The sequence below is a fragment of the Mobula birostris genome, chromosome 22, assembly GCF_030028105.1.
Source record: "Mobula birostris isolate sMobBir1 chromosome 22, sMobBir1.hap1, whole genome shotgun sequence".
In the NCBI taxonomy this organism is placed as follows: Eukaryota; Metazoa; Chordata; class Chondrichthyes; order Myliobatiformes; family Myliobatidae; genus Mobula; species Mobula birostris.
The window spans coordinates 43594547-43611624 of NC_092391.1; the positions used below are offsets into that span (position 1 = coordinate 43594547).

General features: G+C 45.3%; 1 protein-coding gene across 6 annotated transcripts in view; it reads left to right on the top strand.

Moving 5' to 3' along the window:
- Nucleotides 1–16643, top strand: part of LOC140186158 (torsin-4A-B-like) — a 36172-nt gene extending 19529 nt beyond the window's left edge. Inside the window, exons 1-2 of one of the 6 annotated variants that reach the window (XM_072240079.1) lie at nt 10354–10581; nt 14689–16643. In XM_072240079.1, the coding sequence (XP_072096180.1) occupies nt 14740–15969 (1230 nt within the window). In that variant the 5' untranslated portion in view covers nt 10354–10581; nt 14689–14739 and the 3' untranslated portion in view covers nt 15970–16643. Of the gene's footprint in view, nt 1–10353; nt 10582–14241; nt 14368–14688 lie in introns of those variants that run through there. The other 5 variants (XM_072240082.1, XM_072240083.1, XM_072240084.1 and 2 more) reach the window with 5 other exon arrangements.
- Nucleotides 16644–17078: the final 435 nt, after the last annotated feature.

A 17078-nucleotide genomic window follows, 5' to 3' on the forward strand; every position in this document is an offset into this window, starting at 1 on the left:
ATCGAAGTACTTCACAGTGTGTCACCATACTCTACCCTGAGATTCATCTTCTTGCAGGCATTCACAGTAGAATGAAGAAATACAACAGAATCAATGAAAAACTGCACACAAAGACTGACAATCAAAATGCAAAAGACAAACAATGCAAATGCAAAAAAAAATAATAAATAGGTATAGAAATAAATAGGACAGAGAACACAATTTGTAGAGTTCTTGAAAGTGAGCCAGTAGGTTATGGAATCAGTTCAGTTTTGAGGTGAGTGAAGTAAACTCTAGTGGTTTTGGAGCCTAATGGTTGAAAAGTAATAACAGGAAGCTAACACCAGCTCTCCTCTTTGCTGAGAGATGTCAGCTTAACATTTTGTGCCCATCTTTACAAGCCTCATTTTTCTTCTGCCATAGATCTGCCAGAATAGAGCATCCATTGTGGTCTAATCAGTGGTCAATCGAGGTTTAGAATAATTCCCTGCTATTCAATTCTTATTGCCTGGAGACCATTGTTAAAGAATAACCACGAGCACCCAGTGTGCCTCATTTCTCTGCAAGACAAGTTTTGGAATTTGGTACACTTGTAATTACAGATCCTTCTGATCCTCTGCACTGAACAGATATCCTACAGCACAGCTGAAATGCACCTTAAAGGTTTATGCATAGAAAAATAGATTGGAATGAGTTATTTAATCCAGGTTTTCTATTGGTTCATTTGTATTGAGGGCTGAAATCCAACTGAGAAGTTCAAGGTTTAACACATGGAAAGATCAGGACAGGACTGTTTCTTTCACCTTCTATAGAAATAAGCAGTCTGCAGTGATCAATTAGAAGGTATGATTTAATCTGGCTTTGTATGAATTGCTCCTGAAATACCAGAACTCTAGAAATATGTTCTATCTTGTAATCTCATTTAGTGTTCAAGTGACATGCACTGCATTGCAGATATCTATGAATTACTTCGAGCAGGATGTCCAATTATGGATATATACGAGGTATGAACAGTTTATGTATTAAAAAAGTACAGAGCTTCTGGCTAAAATTAGTTAGTTTATCCACAGGCACAATGGAGTGGGGTACAGGCTAGAATCTGAACTGTAGATGAAGATAGTTTATATATTCAACAGGAGATACCGGTGAGTGGGTTATAATATGGCTGGCTATATTTATTCGGAGTTTGAGGAGATTTGGTTTGACACCTAAAATACTGGAAACTTCTACAGGTGTACCGTGGGGAGCATTCTAACTGGCTGCATCACCATATCACCATCTGGTAAGGGTGGCTGGGGGTGGGGGTGCAAGGGCTACTGCACAGGATTGAAAGAAACCACAGAAAGTTGTAAAATGAGTCAGCTCGATCATGGGTACTAGTATCTGTAGCATCCAAGACATCTTCGAGGACTGATGCCTCAGAAAGGCAGCGTCCATTATTAAGGACCCCCTTCACCCCAGGGGTGCCCTCTTCTCATTGTTACCATCAGGAAGGAGGCAGACACTCAGAAATTCAGGAACAGCTTCTTCCCCTCTGCCATAGATTTCAAAATGGACACTGAACCCATGAACACTAACGCACTTTTTTAAAATTATTTCTGTTTTTGCCCTTTTTTTTTGATTTAACTATTTAATATGAATTACTTTCTGTAGGTACTTACTGTACTTGATTTTACTTACTATAAAAACACTTACTGTAATTGATTGTTTTCTATATTATCATGTATTGCATTATACCGCTGCTGCTAAGTTAATGAATTTCATGATGATATTAAACCTGATTCTGATTCTGTTAATGACAAACCTAATGAGGTTAAAGTCTGGAGATGGAAATGTTGGAGAGCCTCGAGTCACATTGTAAATTGTTGGTGGTGGGAGAGAGGCTTGTGTAGTTTATATGTTGCAGAACAGAGGTAAGCTAATTGAAGTATTGCATCGTGCTACAGAATTTAACATACAGACTGGATTTACATTTGTATACTCAGTTGCAACAACAATCTGCTGGAGGAATTCAACGGGTCAGGCAGCATCTGTGGGAAGGGAAAGAAATTGTTGACGTTTTGGCTCGATCATCAAGACTGTGAAGTTTCGTCCCAAAACATCAACAATTCCTTTCCCACCACAAATGCTAAGTTTCCCTTGCAGATTGTTTGTTGCTCTAGATCCCAACATCTCCAAACTCTTGTGTCTCTTCCAATTCTGCTCATTTGTAAATGGAATAACATATATTAGAACTTAGTTACACCTGAACATTTAAGAGAATAGTTTGCACAGTATGCAGTACAATCTACTGTACCAAATGGAATTTAGTGGAAGTTTATTTTCATTAAAAAATAGAGATTAGGGTGTGATGTGGAATATACTGGAAGGTTGGAGTGAAAGATTCCTTTATTTATAAGAAAGTGTTTTGAAGAAGTGTTATAGAAACTCCCACCCTTCCTTGGTTGGTGCGCTAATGAGTGAAGTTAAAGAGAGAAGACACAGAGAAAAGTTATGAAACACAGAGCAGCAGGAAATGCCTCTATCCACTCAAAATTTGTGCTCTAATTAACCAAGTCAGAGCACCTCAGAGACTGGTGAGTAAAAACTGGGTTAAATTCGCAGGTGGGTGTGCGCAGTGGAAGTGATCAGCTGCGATGCTTGCAGAGAAGGTGTTGAATTTGATACTGAGGCTGCAGTGTGCCCAGAAGGACAAGATGGTGCTCCTCAAGCTTGCATTGAGTCTCACTGTAGCAGAAGGTCATGTTGTTTGCACCGTTAGTGATAAACGGAGAGAGAGAAAGAGGTGCAAAATTCCTTAAATGCATTTATTTTCATTATAAGAAAGGTGGATGAGCTTAAAGCATGGATTGATACCTGTAAGTATGATGTGGTAACTATTAGTGAAACGTGGTTACAGGAGGGGTGTGATTGGCAACTAAATATTCCTGGATTTAATTGCTTCAGGTGTGATAGAATTGGAGGGACAAGAGGGGGAGGTGTTGCATTGCTTGGCAAAGAAAATATTACAGCGGTGCTCTGGCAGGATAGATTAGAGGGCTTGTCTAGGGAGGCTATTTGGGTGGAATTGAGGAATGGGAAAGGTGTAGTAACTCAAATGGAGAGCGAGAATTGGAGGAGCAGATTTGTAAGTGGATAGCAGATATTTGTAGTAAGCACAAGGTTGTGATTGTGGGAGATTTTAATTTTCCACACATAGACTGGGAAGCCCATACTGTAAAAGGGCTGGATGGTTTGGAGTTTGTAAAATGTGTACAGGATAGTTTTTTGCAGCAATACATAGAGGTACCGACTAGAGAAGGGGCAGTGTTGGATCTCCTGTTAGGGAATGAGATGGGTCAGGTGACAAAGGTTTGTGTTGGGAAGCACTTCAGGTCTAGTGATCACAATGCTATTAGTTTCAATATAATTATGGAGAAGGATAGGTCTGGACCCAGGGTTGAGAGTTTTGATTGGAGAAATGCTAACTTTGAGGAGATGTGAAAGGGTTTAGAGTGGATTGGGACAATTTGTTTCATGGGAAGAATGTAATAGAGAAATGGAGGTCATTTAAAGGTGAAATTTTGAGAGTTCAGAATCTTTATGTTCCTGTTAGGTTGAAAGGAAAGGTTAAGAGTTTGAGAGAGCCATGGCTTTCAAGGGATATTGGAAACTTGGTTCGGAAAAAAAGAGATATCTACAATAAATATAGGCAGCATAGAGTAAATGAGGTGCTCGAGGAATATAAAGAACGTAAAAAGAATCTTAAGAAAGAAATTAGAAACGCTAAAAGAAGATATGAGGTTGCTTTGGCAAGTAAGGTGAAAATAAATCCCAAGGGTTTTTGCCATTATATTAATAGCAAAAGGATAATGAGGGACAAAATTGATCCCTTAGAGAATCAGAGTGGACGGCTATGTGTGGAGCCAAAAGAGATGGGGGAAATTCTGAACAACTTTTTTTCCTTTGGTATTCACGAAGGAGAAGGATATTGAATTGTGTAAGATAAGGGAAACAAGTAGGGAAGTTATGGAAACTATGATGATTAAAGAAGAGGAAGTACTGGAGTTTTTAAGGAATATAGAAGTGGATAAGTCTCTGGGTCCTGACAGGATATTCCCTAGGACCTTGTGGGAAGTTTGTGTGGAAATATCAGGGGCTCTGACAGAAATATTTCAAATGCCATTAGAAATGGGGATGGTGCTGGAGGATTGGCGTATTGCTCATGTTGTTCCATTGTTTAAAAAGGATTCTAAGGGTAAACCTAGCAATTATCGGCCTGTGAGTTCATTGTCAGTGGTGGGTAAATTGATGGAATGTATTCTTAGAGATGGTATATATAGTTAACTGGATAGACAGGGTCTGATTAGGAACGGTCAACATGGATCTGTGCGTGGAAGGTCATGTTTGACAAATCTTACTGAATTTTTTGAAGAAGTTACTAGGGAAGTTGACGAGGGTAAAGTGGTGGATGTTGTCTATATGGACTTCAGTAAGGCCTTTGACAAGGTCCCACACAGAAGGTTGGTTAGGAAGATTCAATCGTTAGGTATTAATATTGAAGTAGTAAAACGGATTCAGCAGTGGCTGGATGGGAGACGCCAGAGAGTGGTGGTGGATAACTGTCAGAATGGAGGCCGGTGACTAGTGGTGTCATATACATTAATGATCTGGATGATGGGCTGGTAAATTGGATGAGTAAGTATGCAGATGATACTAAGACAGGTGGAGTTGTGGATAATGAAGTAGGTTTTCAAAGCTTGCAGAGAGATTTAGGCCATTTAGAAGAGTGGGCTGAAATATGGCAGATGGAGTTTATGAAGAATGCAGTAGAACAGAGGGATCTAGGAATAATAGTGCATAGTTCCCTAAAGCTGGAATCTCATGTGGATAGGGTGGTGAAGAAAGCTTTTGGTATGCTGGCCTTTATAAATCAGAGCATTGAGTATAGGAGTTGGATGTAATGTTGAAATTGTACAAGGTATTGGTGAGGCCAAATTTGGAGTATTGTGTACAGTTTTGGTCACCGAATTATAGGAAAGATGTCAACAAAATAGAGAGAGTACAGAGAAGATTTACTAGAATGTTACCTGGGTTTCATCACCTAAATTACAGAGAAAGGTTGAACAAGTTGGGTCTTCATTCTTTGGAACGTAGAAGGTTGAGGGGGGACTTGATAGAGGTATTTAAAATTATGAGGGGGATAGATAGAGTTGATGTGGATAGGCTTTTTCCATTGAGAGTGGGGGAGATTCAAACAAGGGGACATGAGTTGAGAGTTAAAGGGCAAAAGTTTAGGGGTAACATGAGGGGGAACTTCTTTACTCAGAGAGTGGTAGCTGTGTGGAACGAGCTTCCAACAGAAGTGGTCGAGGCAGGTTCGATGTTGTCGTTTAAAATTAAATTGGACAGCTATATGGACAAGAAAGGAATGGAGGTTTATGGGCTGAATGCAGGTCGGCGGGACTAGGTGAGAGTAAGAGTTCAGCACGGACTAGAAGAGCCGAGGTGGCCTGTTTCCGTGCTGTAATTGTTATATGGTTATATGGTTATATGGTTATATGGTACCAGGTAAGAGTAAGATGAAAAAGTGAAGTAACAAGTGGAAGCTCAGAGTCAACCAGTCAGACTGAACGCACACGTTATACAAAGCAGCATTTGGTTTCTCCAGTGTTGAAAAGACCGCATTATAAACACTGAACACAGTACATTAGACTGGAAGTAGTACATGTGAATTGCAGCTCCAAATGAAAAGAGTGCTTGGGGCTATGAATGGGGAGAAGTGAAGAACTAAAAGGGCAGATGTTGCATTGCCTGTAGTTGCATAGGGAAATGCTGCATAAAGAGTTGTGGTTGGTGTAGAGAGAAGAACAGACTGGAGAGTTGCCAAGGAAACAGTTCACCCGATACTTCACTTTCCTTTCTAGATCTCTGTGCCTCTCCCTCAGAGACTAGGCTAATGACAATCATCCATTACAAACACACAGATACCTCTACTTTTTATCCTCCCACATGACCTCCTGTGAGGAACCTATTCCATTCTGCGCTTCCTGTGCCTGTGTCAAGGCCTTCGGACACGGCCCAAGTGCGGACAAAGTGACACTGAGGTCGATATTTCACAGACTTTAATGTGAACAGGATTTTACTGGAATGAAAAACAATAAATGCTAGGCCAAACAGGGCCGTTAACTAAAACTCTCACATGGTAAACTAGGTGCCAACACCGTGGCTGAAAGGAGTATCTAAATATAAAATATAGTCTCCAGCGTCAGTCCACCCGATAGTCCATTTTCTCAGGCCAAGCCAAATGTAAGCAGGCAAGCGTAAGGTTGCTGAGCTTTGCTCAAGTCTTGACAAGACTCCAGTGAAAAGAAGGGAGTTAAATACCGCCATAATGAAACGTGCACGTTCATGAGTGTAATGGCTGAACCTGCTGTGCAGCCTGCCTGTGGGTGTGCGTAGCACCTACAGTAGAGTCCGTGGTTGTGACAGCACCATCATGTGTTCTCTAATGTTGATGCAGATGCATCTGAAATATCCTCCTCCCTTGGAAATGGCTTCCTCTCCACCATCGTGCATCAACGCCCTTTACTATATCTCTCCCTTCTGCTCATAAAGAGAACAAGAACAGAGATTGCCCTGGTCTGGAACTTGCACCACAGGAGCCTTCGCGTTCAATGAGTCATCTTTCTACTCAATGAGCCTAACTATCTTTCCAGACGAAGCTCCCATTCACTTACATTTCTACCAATCTAGCGGCATGCATTTGGTGCTCACAATGTGCTGTCCTCTGCACTGGAGAAAGCAAATGCAGATTAAGTAAAACTTTGGCAAAGCGACTGCATTCAGTTCAGAAAGCCAATTCTCAGAACTCCTGTGGCCTTCCCCTTTAATTCTCCAAGCTACTCCCTCCGTGACCTATCCACCTGTGGTTCTTGCACTGCTGGAACAAAGAAAAGGTAACCACATCTTCCTCCTAGGCACGTTACAGTCATCTGAACCCAATGCTGAATTCTGCATCCTTAAACAAATTATCCCTGTAAAACCATAAATTACTAGTTCTGTGGTAGGGAATCCATTGATAATATGGGCTCTGTGTTTCTTTTTCCATTAACCTGGCCTGATATGCCTTAGGTTCTTCTCAAAGTTCAAATTAAAATTCTTTATCAGGGTACATACCGGTCACTGCATACAACCCTGAGATTCTTTTCCTAGAGGCATATAGATCTGCATTCTATAGCTTTACATTTGTTTGTGTTTTCTCCCTCTAATCGCCCTCATTCTATGTTTTTCTTTAAATTATCTTTGTGTTATCTCTGCTTAACTGTCTTAATTAATCCATCAGCCAGTTGGTACATCAATAACTCAGTACAGTGGTAAACTTGTAAATTGCTTTATTATTGTCTCATGTACTGAGCTACAAGGAACAACTTGCATTATACACATACAGATGAATCCATTACAACAGTGCATTGAGGTAGTACAATAAAAAAGGTCTTGTGCAGGTCCACAATAATGTGAAAGGTCTTAGAGTGCAGGTAGAGAATAAGGTGACAGGTCTTGTGCAGGTGGACAATAAGGGGCAAGCCCGTAGTGCAGGTGAACAATAAGGTGAAAGAACTTTCTTACTGAGCTTCCTTTGAGCTTCAATTGGGGCTGAGAGGGAAAATGGATCAGGCATAATGAAATGGCAGAGCAGACTCGATGAGCCAAGTGGCCTAATATTGCTCCTATATCAAATATTCAAAGTACATTTATTATCAAAGTATGTATAAATTATACAACCTTGAGATTTGTCTACTTACAGGCAGCCACAAAACAAGAAACCCAAAAGAACCCAGTTAATAAAAAGAAAGTCTGACACCTAATGAATAATGAAAGAGGAAAAAAACCACAAATCATGCAAACAATAGAAGCAAACAACAGCATTCCGAACCAAATTGAGTCCATAGATCTGAATCCCTGGAACAGCCAGAGCAGGCCCAAAGCCTCAGTCTCAAGTTCATCAAGCCACGGCGAAGATCACAGACACGAAGCACGTAGCAGCAGGAGCAGTATCACAGCCTCAGCGTCACGGAGAGTAGACCCTCGCCTTCGGTCCCAGCACCCTGCCTGCCTTCTGGTCTAATGTGGTTGGAACAACACGGACTATTGGTGATGTCCTCTCGTAGGAACTTAAAGCTCTCAACACCATTGATGTAGACAGGAGAATGTGCACCGCCCCCTTTCCTGAAGCCAATGATCTGCTCATTTGTTTTGCTGACATTGGGGGAAGGAGATTGTTCTCATGACATTGTACCCCTCGGCTTTCTACCTCCTTCCTGAACTCTGACATGACATTATTTGCAGATGACACTACTACAATAAATGGCGTTAGAGCAGAGTCTGGCCAGGCGGTTATGATTGTACAGGGAGTAGAGTAGGGGACTGAGGACTCAACCTTCAGGAACTCCAGTGTTTGGAATAATCAAGGCAGAGGTGTTACTATCTGTCCTTACTGATTGCAATCTGATGGTCAGGAAGTCAAGGATCTAGTTGCAGAGGGATGTGTCGAGTCTCAGGTCTCGAAGTTTGCTTGGAACTATTGTATTGAAGTCAATAAATAAAGGTCTGACGTGGGTGGCTTTACAGTTCAGTTGCTCCAGAGATGAGTGTAGAGCCAGGGAAATGGCATCCACCAGAGACCAGTTTCAGTGGCTTTCAAATTTTAGTGGGTCAAGGCTGAAGGTAGTCATAAAAAAGTGCAGCACAGAAACAGGCCCTTCGGCCCATCGAGTCCATGCTGAAACCATTTAAACTGCCTACTCCCATTGACCTGCACCAGGACCACAGCCCTCCATACCCCTACCATCCATGTACCCATCCAAACTTCTCTTAAACATTGAAATCGAGCTCGTATGCACCATTTGTGCTGGCAGCTCGTTCCGCACTCCCGCGAGCCTCTGAGTGAAAAGGTTTCCTCTCATATTCCCTTTAAACATTTCACCTTTCATTCTTAACCCATGACCTCCAGTTGTAGTCCCACCAGTCAAACCTGCCACATTCAGCCTCCCAAAGCACTTCACAATGATGGACGTCAGAGCCTCCAGATGGAAGACACATTACCTGGTTTTTCTCAGGTCCCGGGATGATTGTGGTCTATTTAAAGCAGGTGGAGCATCAGAATTAAATAGTAAGAGGTTAAAAATATCTGCAAATACCCACGCCCACTGAATTGTGCAGGATCTAAGAACACAGTCAACTTATCCCCACAGCAACCCTGACCCCACCCTCTGAATATTTTGACTAGTCTCTATTACCATTTCCAGCAGCTGCAGGATTTTATTTACTTTTGGAATTACTATTGTTCATTAATCACATTTTAGGGGACTTGGAAGCCGGAAACATATTTTCATGATTTATAAAATGTGGCAACTGGCATTGTGGTGTTGCTTTGAGAAAGACTGTAGTGATAACCTCACAGAATGGGTGGGTAACAGACAAAATAGCATGAATTTGTCTACTTTGTAGGAATTGACAACACCGCCTATTTCTTGGAATGTAAGAACCTAAATAGGCTCTAGCAGGTGGGGTGTGTAATTGACACAAATGGCCAATGGTAGCAGACAGATTAACAGAACAGATAAGGCAAGAGGGGCTGTTTTGATAAAACAGAGATCTCTTCAATATCTATAAATATCTATGGACTAAACTGAGGTCCCTTAACTAAACACAAGATGATACCAGAAATAAAATAGGGGAAGTTTCTTATCCAACCAGTGATTAGAACTTTGATCTCATGGGACAATCATTGCGCAGGACTGGGGAGTGAAATGAGCATGTAGTAGTAGGGAGTGGGGAGTGGTAGTGTGAGGGGAAGCAGACTGAAATGGTGGCTTATGTGGAGTGCAATCCATAGGGGACAGGATGATCCACCTGGCCGAACGGCCTCTTTCCCTGCTCTGCGACGTAGTGTGGGTCCTGACCCCAGGGCTGTCGGTGTGGCGTTTGCATGTCCTCCCTGTGGCCACGTGGGTTTCCTCCAGATGATCTGGCTTCCTCCCACCGTCCCAAAGACGTGCGCGTTCTGTGGGAGAACTGATATAAGCGGGAGCAGGGAAGGAGGTGAAGAGGGGAAGCAACTGAGAGAGGGACTGACGCAAGTGCCCCGAGAGCTGGCAGAGACTGAATGGGCTGAATGGTCTCATTCAGGTACGGTTCTGTGAATAAGTTGGATGGCATCTCAGTGAACACCTGCCAGTGCGTGGCTGGGTGCTGCCCATCAATGTATACTTATTCCTAACTAAACTGGACCCTGCATGTTGTTGAATTGTAGGCGGCTAGCTGTTAGTGATTAACCCAACACAGCGTCCGAGGGAGTGACTGTGATATGTTAGCAGTCACTCAGTCAACACATATGTTTGGTGCTCAGCAGTCACAGTGCACTGAGAAAGGGCTCTACGGAGAGGAAGTGGTTTTACTTCTAAGCTTCTATGACTCTGCATCTTCTTTCTGTACGCAGTGGCTGTATTAAGCTCAGGCTGTCGTGTTAACGGAGGCTACGGGAGCTACGATCAGACTGGTGCACGGGGGGTGGCCGCAAAGCAACTTGTCAAAGTACAGGTGCTTGCCTGTGCTGGTAAGGTAGGTGTAAGGTGTAAGGGATGTAGAGGGACGTGCGGTTTTACGGGGAGCGCTGTCAGTCAAACACGTAAGCAGGCATCAGCTCTGACCCGTAGAGTCACAGCTCATATGTCAGGGGTATACGAGAATGATTCCTTTCGTTATGCCACACTTGGTACCTCCCGATTGGAAGCAAATTAGTCTTTAGGTGTGCCGGCAACAGGTGTTCCACAGCTGGACTGACGTCATACAGGGTCCTCTTACTTATATCATTTCACAGTGTTGGAGGTGACACTGCAGGCTTCAGGGTTAAAGCACGTAAGGGAGACTTTAACAAAAGTTCCAAGTGAAGAGAGAGAGAAAGAGATTCTTATTGTGCAGCAGAAGATGTAGTTCGGAGGCTGTGGTCTATTAATGAAAAGATTGAAGGGCAGAGCAGAGAAAGGATGATTAGAGAGGAAGTCCTGGAGTTGCGTTCCAGTGGCCGGAGAAGAGCAGTGATGGAAAACTGAGGGACTTTATGAGGAAAGAAACTGAATCCTGAGAGAGAAGGGGGTATGTGTGTGGGGTGCATACTGATGGCTTCCTGCCATAGCTGCAGTTCCCCGTTTGGAAGGGGGGGGTGGGGTGGTGTTGCCTGAGCTGATGTTACCCAATGTTACTGGAGTAAAATCTCAGTTCACTTGGTATTGGGCTGGCTGGCTTTGGTTACATCCACTGTACAGATGGTGCCAGACCCCGGGGCTCCGAATCTCCCCACCTCAGCTGAGATTTATGGACAAGGTGTGTGTGCGCGTGTGTGTGTGTGTGTGTGTGTGTGTGTTCAGGTTCCAAATAGATTTATTATCAAAGTATGTATCCCAAATACAACCTTGAGATTCATTTTCTTGCAGGCAGCCTCGAAACAAGAAATGCTATAGAATCCATGAAAAACCCCACATGATAAAGACCTAGTGTGAAAGAAAGAACAAATCACGCAAACAATAAAAAAGTAAATAAGGAACACACAGAATATGAACTGCAGAACCTCGAAAGCGAGGCCACAGCCACAGAGCCAGTTCAGTGCACAGCCGGTCCAGAAGTCCATTTGCTGCAGGCTACAGCCACAGAGCCAGTTCAGTGCACAGCCGGTCCAGAAGTCCATTTGCTGTGGACCACGGCCACAGAGCCAGTTCGGTGCTGAAGCGAGCAAGGCCTCACTGAGTATCCAGTGGAACACCAGTGTGTCCTTTGCCCCTGGCCTCCATGCCTTTATCTTCTTAATCTGCCTTGGTGCTAAAATCAATTAAACATGGGTTTGCTTTGCACTGCTGGGCCCTGGCCCCACCACTTCGATCCAGCCCCCAGTCTCCTCCAGCACTGGCCATCGCTGCCATACTTGCATTCTTGAGTGTCCAGTTCAATGAATCCTTCAGGATACCGCAAAAACGGCAGGTCGTACAGTCGGCTCAAGAGCACAGCTCCCAAAGGGAAATTACAGGCTGCAGATTGCAGTAAAATAGTTAGTGGCTTCGTTTACTGCCTGTGAAACGTCGCCATGTCTCGCCAGTGCCCCGAGCATGGGCCATAACACCAGTGAAGGTGGAGTTATAGTCCACACATACTAGACAGAACAGGACCAGGAGCTGGAGCAAGACGGTGCTCCCACGCTACAGGAAGTCCGCTGAATCACTAGTGGGTTGGCACGGCCCCAGATGGGCAGCGGTCACGTGCAGAGAGAGGTGAATGAGCTGAGCACCATTATGTCCTGTGACCTCCCTTAGTGATAAGACAGAACCTCGAGTTAGATGACCACTGTGATACTCTGCCCCACAACAATGTCAAATCTCTCGAACTGGCCCCCTTCACATTCTCACTGTGGCTAATCAACCACATTAATTTACATAGGTACTTGTATTCTTCCCTTCCTGATTTTATTTTAGTTCCCTGAACATAAAACACTCTTCCTGACAACTTCTTCCATATTCTAACTGTGCTCTGCATGAAGTTTCTTTCAAATTCAAAACTTTAACCTTTACTTTTTGATTCCCTCACAAACAGAAACTCTGCCATATCTCTTCAAAATCTCCTCACCTCTCACTCTTCACTTTTCTGTAACAGCTCACCTTATCCGTTCTCCTGGCAAGTGACAACCTTTCTCCTTAAGTGTTATCAAATAAACCTTTTACTTGTTATCTTTACTGCTTTCATAATCCTGTGTTATGTAGACACCAGAACCATACACCAAGGTGTCAGTAATGGGGATGCAGTGATTCAGTTAGCAGAGCTGTTGCCTCACAGATCCTGGGAACCCGGTTCAGTCCTGACTTGGGTGCTGTCAGAGTGGAGTTTTTGAGCTCCCCTATGACTGTGTGGGAACAGGTGCTCTGGTTTTCTCTCAGATCTCAAAAGACATGCAGTTTGTAGGTTAATTGGCCACTGTAAGTTGGCTCTGGTGTGTAGGACAGTGGTAGAATCTGGATGGGGTTGATGGCAATGAAATACGATTGGTGTAAGATGAATGGTTGCTTAACCCAGTGGAACATTCGGCCCATCTCTGTGCGGCTTGTTTGTGTGGAGCAATGAGGGAGGGTGGGACTGTAATGTAAGCACCGAGGGGGGAGATTTTTTAAAAAGAGCTCAAGATTCCAGGGTTCTGATATTGGAGGGAGGATAGTGAGGCAGACAGAAAAGTTAGTAGTGAAGGACGCAGGCTTAACATAACGGACCGAAGCTCCAAAACAGAGGGAGAGGTATTCAGTAGATCCAGTTGCTCCTGGTAAAAGGTTATAGATCTGATAATCCATTAACAGGGTCTGCTGTCACTGGCATGTCCAGCATTCATTTCCCATCTCTAACTCTGCTCGTTGAGCTACCTCTGTGAACCTGCTGAAGTCTGTTCGTGCTGCTGTGGCGTTAGTGGGCTGGAAGTTCTGGGCTGGACATACGGCAATGCGGGAGGAGCAGACAACTACTTCCAAGTCAGGACTCTGTGCAACTTGGAGCTGGAGAGCGTCCATAGTTCCCCTTTCCACAAATACTGGCTAATCCACCCAAGTAGTTCCAAAACATATTCCTATTATTTCCGAATTCCAGCAGGATTTTGTGTTCATGTGGTAGATGAGAGTTACCCCAGAAAAATATAGTGGCCCAGAATGCACTGTCACTGGGAAGAGATTCAATAATAACTTTTACGGGGGGGGGGGAGATAAATACTTAAAAGTTGAACTTTTTTTGAGCCCATGAATTAAAGCAAATGTCTGTCGCAAATTGTCTCATGCTGTTGAAGTGCCTCCCAAGGTTTTATCAGATGACTAATATTAGAACTTTGAAAGTTCTTCACTTATTTTAAAAGCACTTTATCCTGAAGTTGTGAAATATGAAAGCCCTTTGTGAAATATAACCTGTTTTCTAAAACAGCATGGCATGGTGCTAAGTAAGAAGCTTTCAGATAATGAATTGGCTCTCTCACATTCTGGAGTGACTTGTCCACTGGGTCCCAGAGGCCAGAGCAGGTGGCTGCACTGGAGGGAGGTGCAATGGCACAGCCCTCTCCCTCCTGCGTCTGGACACCCCCGGTCAGTAAGAACTGCAGCCTTTGCAGTTTCAGCCGCCCAGCACGTCGCTGCTGCTGTGCACTGAAGTGCGTGCTGGAGGGGGAAGGGGGAGGGGCCAGCCCTCCGAAGAGCAGAAGCAGCTCTCTGCAACAGGACTTCCTGATATTGTGTGGACAGTATACGGCTTCACAGCGGTGGCTGGCTGTGCTTAAAGAAGCGCCCGGAACCCTTCGCTGGGACGGCATTTGGGGCTGAGCCCGTGCTTTGGAGGGTGAGCGTTGGCCAGGCACATCCAGTGGGCCTTTTCTTGCCTCATCCTGCAGGAGTTGTATTTGCAGCCTGACTCCAGAGCTGTGGGATTACTTAGCCTAGTGCTTATAGGTACCCCGCCTGTACCCCTGCCCTCGACCCTGCCTTACCTTCCCTCAGCTCTTCAGCCCTCCTCCTGTCTCCTCCGTACCATTTTAGCCATGCTGCTGGTCACTCACCCTAATGCCTGCCCCGGTGCTGCCCGGTTATACTCTGTGTCCTTTAAGTGTTGTGGGATGGATTTGCAGTGTTGTTTAAGCCCTTGTTCTTGTGCTTGTTTCAGGCAGCTCGGTGACCGATTCCGAGGGGGGTTGAGGAAGTAAGAAGACCTCCGATGGAGCCGGAGCACAAGCAAAGGATATCGGTAGTCGCCTCCCCGCTGAGGGCGGCCTGCCGCATCCGCCACAAGTATCTTGTTCTGAAGAAGAGGCGGGTCAGTGTCGAGCAGCGGGAGGCCAGGGACGGGGAGAGGCCGGGGGCGGCGGGTGAGAGCAGGCTACCGGACAAGAGCCAGGAGCCCCCCGGCCGTGGGGTCAGGAGCAGGGCCAAGGCGGCCGAGTATTTCACCTTCGAGAAGGTCCCCGTCAAGTCCTCGCGGAGGCGCCGCTCGAACAAGAAGTGCAAAGTGCTCTACCCAAACGGCAGCAGGAAGTACCTGCCCGAAGAAAAGAAAAGCAAGGCGAAGAACTGCCTCTTACTGCTGAGCATCATCGTCTTCTTCCAAATATACAACGCCATCGAGAATCTAGATGATAATGTGCTCAAGTACGACCTGATGGGGCTGGAGAAAACACTGAAGCGGGAGGTCTTTGGCCAGACGGTTGCCATTGACAGTCTGATGGATCTGCTGAAGGACTACCTGGCCACTCACATCCACAACAAGCCCCTGGTCCTGTCTCTCAACGGCCCCATCGGTGTTGGGAAGAGCCTGGTGGGGCGACTGCTGGCCAAGCACTTCCGCTCGGTGCTGAGCGACGACCTGGTGTACCAGTATTTCGTGCTGCACCACTGCCCGGCCGAGGACAACGTCACCAGCTGCCAGCAGGAGCTGGCGCTCGGCATCTCCGAGATGGTGAACCGGGCCGAGGAGGAGGAGAAGATCCCCGTGCTCATCTTTGACGAGGTGGAGTTCATGCAGCCGGCCCTCTTGGACATCCTGCACGGCTACTTCCAGTCCAACCAGACCAACGAGTTCCTCAATGTGGTGTACATCTTAATCAGCAACTACGGCCAGGGCGAGATCACCAAGTTCATTCTCCACAACGCTTCCAGCGGAGTGGCGAGGCAGCTGGCCAAATCCGAGGACCTCCTGTTTAGCGTCCAGTCCTTGCTGGTAGACATCCACCCACTGTGGAATCACGCCAACATTGTCCCGTTCTCCTTGCTGGAGAGGGACCACATTTTGGAGTGTTTTTTAGAAAAGATGATGACAGAAGGGTACTACCCAGACACGGCCCACCTGGACAAGCTGTCCAGCGAGCTGAATTATTACTCTGTTGGAGAGCACCAGTACTCTGTAAACGGCTGCAAGCATGTAGACGCCAAAGTAAACTTGTTGCACTGACGGCCAAGTCTGATGCTCAACAATAACATGCAGTCTGTCAGGGATCAGTGAAAAATACCACGTGTCACTGGGTCAGTCTCTGAGGACATACAGTCTGTTCTCTCTGGTCACCCCTGTGTGTACATTTACTGGGAGAAATGGTCGGCGGGGCAGAGGGTTTGGTTACTCGCTCTCTGCAGCAGTTCTGACCGGACTACGCAATGGACTTTGATTAACTCTGTGGGAAGGGCGGGACAGTCGCGAGGTTTCTGTCCACTGTTAAATTTCTGTCAAGGAAAATATTTGATGATACTAAAATGAAGTAACCATTTCAAAAACAAAGTGAGTGGATGTGAATATTGTGCCTCAGACCAGTGTCTGTACTGGGTCTGTACTGAACTCTACACCGTGTCTGGTCTGGTGTTAGTGTCTGTACTGAACTCTACACCGTGTCTGGTCTGGTGTTAGTGTCTGTACTGAACTCTACACCGTGTCTGGTCTGGTGTTAGTGTCTGTACTAAACTCTACACAGCGTCTGGTCTGGTGTTAGTGTCTGTACTGAACTCTACACCGTGTCTGGTCTGGTGTTACTGTCTGTACTGAACTCTACACCGTGTCTGGTCTGGTGTTAGTGTCTGTACTGAACTCTACACCGTGTCTGGTCGGGTGTTAGTGTCTGTACTGAGTCTGTACTGCACTCTACACCGTGTCTGGTCTGGTGTTAGTGTCTGTACTGAACTCTACACCGTGTCTGGTCGGGTGTTAGTGTCTGTACTGAACTCTACACCGTGTCTGGTCTGGTGTTAGTGTCTGTACTGAACTCTACACCGTGTCTGGTCGGGTGTTAGTGTCTGTACTGAACTCTACACCGTGTCTGATCTGGTGTTAGTGTCTGTACTGAACTCTACACCATGTCTGGTCTGGTGTTAGTGTCTGTACTGAACTCTACACCGTGTCTGGTCTGGTGTTAGTGTCTGTACTGAACTCTACACCGTGACTGGTCTGGTGTTAGTGTCTGTACTGAACTCTACACCGTGTCTGGTCTGGTGTTAGTGTCTGTACTGAACTCTACACCGTGTCTGGTCTGGTGTTAGTGTCTGTACTGAACTCTACACCGTGTCTGGTCTGGT